Source organism: Drosophila busckii, chromosome X (genome assembly GCF_011750605.1).
Source record: "Drosophila busckii strain San Diego stock center, stock number 13000-0081.31 chromosome X, ASM1175060v1, whole genome shotgun sequence".
Taxonomy (NCBI): Eukaryota; Metazoa; Arthropoda; class Insecta; order Diptera; family Drosophilidae; genus Drosophila; species Drosophila busckii.
The window spans coordinates 7111007-7118223 of record NC_046608.1 but is presented as its reverse complement, the minus strand read 5'-3'; the positions used below and the strand labels follow the sequence as shown (position 1 = coordinate 7118223).

The 7217-nt window shown below is 41.0% G+C and overlaps 2 protein-coding genes across 2 annotated transcripts; both read left to right on the top strand.

The window, feature by feature from the left end:
- Positions 1–2735: 2735 nt before the first annotated feature.
- Positions 2736–3941, top strand: LOC108606029 (putative gustatory receptor 2a). The gene has a single exon (XM_017995856.2). The coding sequence runs from the start codon at positions 2786–2788 to the stop codon at positions 3791–3793; it is 1008 nt and encodes a 335-aa protein (XP_017851345.1). The 5' UTR covers positions 2736–2785; the 3' UTR covers positions 3794–3941.
- Positions 3942–5216: 1275 nt separating this feature from the next.
- LOC108605776 lies at positions 5217–7195 on the top strand. The gene is made up of 3 exons (XM_017995579.2): positions 5217–6322; positions 6374–6573; positions 6649–7195. The coding sequence occupies exons 1-3, from the start codon at positions 5357–5359 to the stop codon at positions 6932–6934; spliced, it is 1452 nt and encodes a 483-aa protein (XP_017851068.1). The 5' UTR covers positions 5217–5356; the 3' UTR covers positions 6935–7195.
- The last annotated feature ends 22 nt before the right edge of the window (positions 7196–7217 follow it).

Sequence of the window (7217 nt, the reverse complement as noted above, 5' to 3'; positions counted from 1 at the left end):
AACGTTTACACTTACAAGATAAGAACCATTTTTTAAGATATACACCAACGTATATCTATAAATATATGTATACTAACCCACCAAATTCAAAGTATTTCAAAGTTTTATATGGTAATCATACATTTTTGGCAAACATGCAATGCAATTCCAGCGACTATCAGCCAGCAATGAACTATGAATGGAACTAATGAGCGGCTCAATGAACAGTAAACGTAAAACAAAAAGCAAAAGCAAAAGTAAAACGATAAACTGTTGTCAAAGACCAAAAGCAAATGCAGCATATAAAATAACACATACATAAATTGTTGAAACAATTCCAGTATGCATATAAACAAGCACACACACACAAACTTATGCGTGATCGAGCCCTTGGGCTCTCTCATCTCTGCTAAACCAACAGGACACGACGACAAGAGAGTGGTCTCTCTCTCTCTTTAGTAAACGCGCATATTTAAAAGGCGAATCAAATTCCGTTAAATCAAGTACTTGTGTAGCTTTTAGTAATTGCTAAAAATGAAAGGCAAATATAAAAAAAGAAAAACAAATTTAAAGCAAAAAGCAAATCTTAAATACAAATATCATATATGCATATTATATATATGCGTATATCTAATTGTTTTATCCATTGATATTTAGTTAAGCATAAGATCATATTTTATGTACTTTTCATAAACTACAGCATTATTTATTGAATGTTTCAACTAAGTTGTATAATTATAAGTGAACATTTATCTTGATAAATGAATGAAAGCGCAGCCAACTGAATATTTAGAAAGAAAAAAAAACAAACATCAAACATAATGGAATTATGTCTGTAAGTGCAAGCAATGCAACTGATTACCGCGTAACAGGCGAAACACCAATTACCGACTACTTACGAATCATACTTATTATTAATGGGAAACTTAACGCACAAGAACCGAAAACCAAACAAGAGTAATACTTAAAGCTCAAATACATCTATAAAGAATTACATAGCTAATACCAAAACTTTCATATACATATATATAATTGCATATACGTGTATACATATATAAGCATATAGGCGATTTCAGTAAACAAAAACCAAATACATAGATACATACATATAAATATGAAAACATTAAGCGAAATTTACATGCATTTAATATACATTTTCCCATAACCACTCAAAATAAATACAATTTAAAATTAAAAGCAAAAAAAAAAAACAAAAAACAAAAGAATATATATTATAAAAGTAATTAATATTATTAAAAAGAATCACACACACAATGGGGAGCGAATAGCAAACCAAATGTGGGTGGGCAACAATTTTGAATTTCGATGTGGATACGACGAAATGCAAACGCATTTCAGATACAACAACACATTCGTAAATAGCATAGCAAACTCGTTTCAATCGCAGCGAGTAACTCACTCTCATAAAAATAAACAAACAAAAAACAAACATTTGAAACGAAAAACCCAGTAAAAACCATAAGTAAATCAACCAACAACAAAAATTATAACAAAATTCAAAGAAAATGACATAAAAGTAATTTTAAATTGAATAAAATTAGTATTAAATATGTACAACAAATAGAAAAGTTGTTTTTATTGCATTGCTAGCAACAAAATGATTTCAGATTGTGCGCATTACTAGTAAATGCGGCAGGATACAGCGGAGTTATGACTAATTTCCTTTCAGGATTGGCTCTTGCAAAGCAACTGCTAAATTGTTGCATACTTTCAGTTGCACAGATGCACTTGATTCGTACAGAATCCGCTGCATAGTTTAAAGGGCTGACAAGCACATGCAAAGCCCTGCAGAAAACTGGCTATATTTCGGCAGGATTAGGTAGGATTTTCAAAAATTTGGTTTACCATATTCACAGGACGAAACTCTATCGATCTGCATTTAAATTTTTAAAATCCAAGAGATTAGATTTTTTGACAAAATTCATCACGTTTAATGGCCTAAAATGAAAAGTTGTAAAATTCAAAATGTAATGATGCAACTTTATTGTAAGCATCATCTTAAGCATAAAACAGTTTACAGTTTAGCAATTGGTTGCATGAGGACCAAGTTATGACTAAGAAACTAGAGCTGCAAACTAGTTTTGATTTGAGTTTCAAGCTTTGCAAAGTAGTAACTCAGCGATAGAACAAAATGAATAATACGCGTATATACAAAACGTTAGCTTGGCGACTTATTTAGCTATTAAAAAGCTAAGCTAGCCGTTTTAGCTGCAAATTCGCTTTCCTTTTGCCGCCAAATCGCAGCAAAATTCGTTAGCTTTCGGCTTCAGCTTCGTACAAACTTAGCAAGCTTTGAATTACTTGCTCTGCCTCTCTCTCTCTCTCTCTCGCCCTTTCTATCTCTTTCTATGTCGTGTATTTGCTTTTAGATTGGACTCACCTTGTTTTATCTCTGACAAACTGCACATTCAGCGTTTGATTTATGCATTGTCAGCACTTAAGCTGCCTCGACAAATGAAATTAATTAATTAATATTGATAATGATTGATGACTTGACAGCTGAAGTTGACTTTCTTAGCTGCTGCTTTTAAAACTAGTACAGCCAGTTGCCAGTTGAAATCCAAGAGATACTTATATATATCGCGTAAGCCGAGCAGCTTTAAAGTAAGAACAATAATATAATATTTATATAATTCAAATAAAGGGCAAGTTATAAATAATTGAAAGCCATTAGCCGCAGTTGTTTGGATGTTGTCAATTAAACTGCAATTAACTGATAAGCTTATCGGATTGGGCCTATTTATTGTCAAATTTGTTTGTTTGCGCTTTAGTTTGATATCGCAACATGGACGCTTTGGAGGCACTGGCGCCGTTGCATCGTATCTGCCAGTTGTGCAACCTGTGGCCGTGGCGCCTCAATGAGAGCACAAGGCAGCTGCAGCGCTGCCGCTGGCTGGAGCTCTATGGCTGGCTGGTGCTGTTGGGCTCGAGCGTATTCCTGGCTTACGGCCTGTTCAATGCGGATCATCTGATGCGCGAGGACTCCAGCGTGACGGGCAACATTGGCCATACGGTGGACTATATACAGCTGGTGGGCATACGCGTGGCGCATGTCATGGCACTGCTCGAAGCGCTGTGGCAGCGTCGCGCCCAGAGCAGCTTCTTCACCCAGCTGCAGGAGCTGGACCGCGAGTTTGCGCGTCTGCTGCACATCGAAGTGAACAACGAGCAGTTGCGTCGTCGCATGACCCAGCGCGCTGCCTGGATGCTGGCGGGCTATGTGCTCAGCCAGGGCTTCATACTGATTACCAAGATGCTGGGCACAGATCACACCTTTCCCATGTACTGGCTGGCCTATCTACTGCCGCTGCTCGTCTGCGGCGTGCGCTACTTTCAAATCTTTACGGCCGTGCTGCTGGTGCGCCAGCGTCTGGATCTGCTGTTGCGTCTGCTGCAGTCGCTGCAGCTGAACGAGACGCTGCCAGGCGGCGAGCACAGCTGCGACTGCAAGTACATTGTCCAGCAGCTGGACAGGGATGCGTTGGCTGCGCAGCAGCGCAGTCTGCAGCGTCTGATGGCCGCCAGGCAACTTTATCAGCGGCTCTGGCTGTTGGTCTCGCTGCTGAATCGTTGCTTTGGCCTGTCCATGCTTATGAATCTGGGCAACGACTTTCTGGCCATCACCTCCAATTGCTATTGGATATTCCTCAACTTTCGCCAATTCGCTGCCTCGCCGCAGGACTTTTTGCAAATTATCGGCAGCGCAGTTTGGTCCACGCCTCATGTGGGCAATGTTCTGGCCTTGGCTTTGATTTGCGAGCGCGCCGCTTACTGTGTAAGTATCGAGGTCTAAGTCAGCTTAGGCATGTCCTTAAAGCAAGCTTTCCACTTACAGACCACACGCCTGGCTCTGAGCTTGCATCACATACGCGTCAATCTACAAAACGAAAGTCAAAATGCACTGGTGAGTCTATATATATACAAAATAGGCATAACAAATCGATAAAGCTATATACTATATAAGTTTGTCGTGACTGTTGAGTATAAATTTGTTTGGTTTCAAATGTATTTAGTTAAGCTATGAGCAAAATACCAGTAAACAATCGAAACAATTTGTTTTTTGCTTAGCTCTAACTGAGCGTGAGGATTTCAGAATCTCATGCCTTCTTATACTTGTGGGAAGCCTCCTAATTAAACTGCATTTAAATCAAAAATGTAATTTGCCACTATGTTGCTAGCTTCAATACGAGCATAAAACACTAAACAGTTAATCAATAGAATGTATTTTATCCAAGTTATGACTTAAAAATCAATGTTGATTTGCATTTAGTTTTATTTCAATTCGTACAATTCTATGTCTGAGGTAGCGAATTAAATGATGTATTCAACATATACATACTTATTTGTAAATTCGTCATATTTACCTGCGCTATATCAGCAAACGTTTAGTTTTACCCAATTCATATTTAACTTTCACATTCAAGATAAAAGTAACTGCTTTTAAAATCGAATAATACTACATTTTAATATTTTCTTAAATTTCTTGAGTTCTTTATTTTAAATAAAACCTATATATGAATATATATATTTCATTTAGATTACACAGTTCTCGCTGCAGCTGCTGCATCAACGTTTGAATTTTAGTGCCGCTGGATTCTTTAATGTTGACTGCACATTAATTTATACGGTATGCTGGCCCAACTTGCTCTAATATTTTATATATGCTCTAACCCTTATTTTAGATTGTGGGAGCTACAACGACATATCTAATTATCCTCATACAGTTCCATATGAGTGAGTCCAGCTTTAGCAGCGGCTTAACTGGCGCTCACTAAGGTAGCTTAACAAATATAATTTATATAAACTTGATATATATTGATTGCCATTTTTTACAGTTATGTGAATTTATGGGACTTTTAAGCTAATAAAATTTTTTTTTGCATGAAAAAAAACCTTAAGTATTCGCTAATCTAAAGTTTACTATTTATAATTAAATTAAAAGCAAACTGCACTACAGTAAGCATTTAAAAGCAACAAAATAGAATTATTAACAAAGTAAAAGAGCTAAGCACATAGGCGAGGGCTGAGGTTGGACGCAACCAACTTTGATGCACACTTTGTCTACAAGTTTGACAAAAACTTTGTTTACCAATAGTAAACAATAAAAATTATATATAAAAACTTGGTAGGCATGGCTTTATATATAGATATTAGAATTCTAATCAGTAACATATGCTATATATATATATTTATACATATATATATATATTTATATACATATATATAGCAAGTAGTTTAGTGAGTAACAACATCGAAACTTAAATTCCAGTCGAATTTAGTGAGCAAGCACCGTTGGTTGGTTAAACTTTTAACACGTTTACTATTGAGACAATTGTTACACAATCATTTGCACACCATGGACATGGGCAAGGACCCCGACATGGGGCCCACAACGGACGACGAAAAGACTCTGATAAGCGCACCGGCCACTGCGTCGACCATCGACGAGCTGAGCAGTGACGACGATCTGTTTGAGTTTATACACGAATCTCCCATTGGCGACCGCCAGCTGCAGTCGACAGGTGGCGCCAGTGTGAGCGTCAGCACCAGCGTTAGCGTCAGCGTCATTAGTAGCGTCAGCGAACAGACGCTGACCATGAGCGACAGCGAGGAGCCCACAGCAAGCTCCTCGTTCAGTTTGCCCTCGGGCGCCATCTCCAGCAACGATTGCTTCAATAGCTTGGTCTCCGTGCTGCAGCGCTCGGAATTCGCCAAGCTGCTGATGCGCCTGGGCGAGGAGGGCGACGGCGATGCCAAGCACATTGTCATGGAGCTGTTGAATGCCAAAAAGGAGGCGGAGCGCTCCACCTCCGCCATCGAGCGTGTCTCCGAGAATCTGATGCTGGTGCTGCGCACCCAAACGCTCGCCGAGGCGGGCATCATCACAGGCAACGAGCGCTATCGCTCCTTCAAGTGTGTGCTGCAGAACTATGCCAAGTTGTATGCAGCGAAGCGCTTCATCGAGAAGCTGCCCATGATTGGCATGCGGCCCGAGTCGGAGTCCGAATCGGAGCCTGCGGACACCCAGGAGACGGCGCTGGTGCGCATGGTGGCTGACGAGGTGCTGCAGATACCGGAGCTGCTGCGCCAGCTCTGGGCATCGCTGGAGAAGATGGAGTTCTTCAACGAGGACACCGCCTACAAGGTCTACTTGGAGGCGCGTCGCCATCCGCAGGCCAAGATATTGCGTGAATTGATGCTGACGCGCATCTCGCGTGTTTATCTTTGCATTGTTAGCTCTGCATCCTTTCTGGACTTTAGCGAGCAGGAGCTGGTGCATGTGCTCAACAATTGCTATCTGAGCGTCAACTCGGAAATTGAGGTACACCCGTTCGGCTATTTCTAAAAATATGCATATTAACTTATATTTTAGATATTCCTTTCGGTTGTGCTTTGGCTGGAGCACAACTGGCATGAGCGCAAGGACTGCGCCGAGCGCGTCATGACCGGCGTGCGCTTCGGCCTCATGCCCACCTGGTATTTGTATACGCTGGACCGCACGAATCGCTGCAATCACTTCGACAACGTCATCTACACCAAGGGGGTGCAGGAGCTGCTGCAAAAGGGTCTCGAGTAAGTGCAGCACAGTCCAAGCCAAATAATTCAAATTGAACTAACTGTCTATGTCTATGTCTATGTCGTGTACAGAAGCGCCGTCGCTCTGCGTGGTCAGAACCATCATAATCCGCATTATCAGCATGCGACGAGTCCTTTGCCACGAGACTGGGTAGCCGATCCGGAGTGTCGTCATCATCACAAGTGTCACTGCGAGCGTTTCGTCTATCCCACCTACGATGTGTTCAAGGACTATCTGGCCAGGATCATACGCTGTGCGCCCAACTATTGGCGCACTCTGCGCCCAGCCCAGGAGGTCTATCGCAAGGTGCTCAAGTGCTGCGCCGCGCCCTCCTATCAGGCATACAGGCAGACCTAAGTCCACGGATCAAGTTACCTACATCCATGCAGAAGATATTCACAAATTTATTGTTGTTTTTCATCGGTTTTGGTACTCACCGTTTTGGCCTTCCTTTGCAAATCGTTCTCATGTGCGCGCCGTCAATGATTGGAATATGTCAAGCATGTGTTCTTGTTGTCCTAGTCCAATTTGTTATTGTTGCAACGCATGCCAATCCATTGACTTGTAGGTATTCAAAATAAAGAACAATACAAACCGAAGCGACAGTCGAGAGGTGCCAAGCGATAGTCTCTGGCTCTCA

Coding starts and splice junctions, on each gene's coding strand:
- LOC108606029 (XM_017995856.2), top strand. CDS start 2,786: ATGGACGCTTTGGAGGCACTGGCGCCGTTGCATCGTATCTGCCAGTTG.
- LOC108605776 (XM_017995579.2), top strand. CDS start 5,357: ATGGACATGGGCAAGGACCCCGACATGGGGCCCACAACGGACGACGAA. Junction 6,323..6,373: donor GCGTCAACTCGGAAATTGAG/GTACACCCGTTC, acceptor CTTATATTTTAG/ATATTCCTTTCGGTTGTGCT. Junction 6,574..6,648: donor CTGCTGCAAAAGGGTCTCGA/GTAAGTGCAGCA, acceptor TGTCGTGTACAG/AAGCGCCGTCGCTCTGCGTG.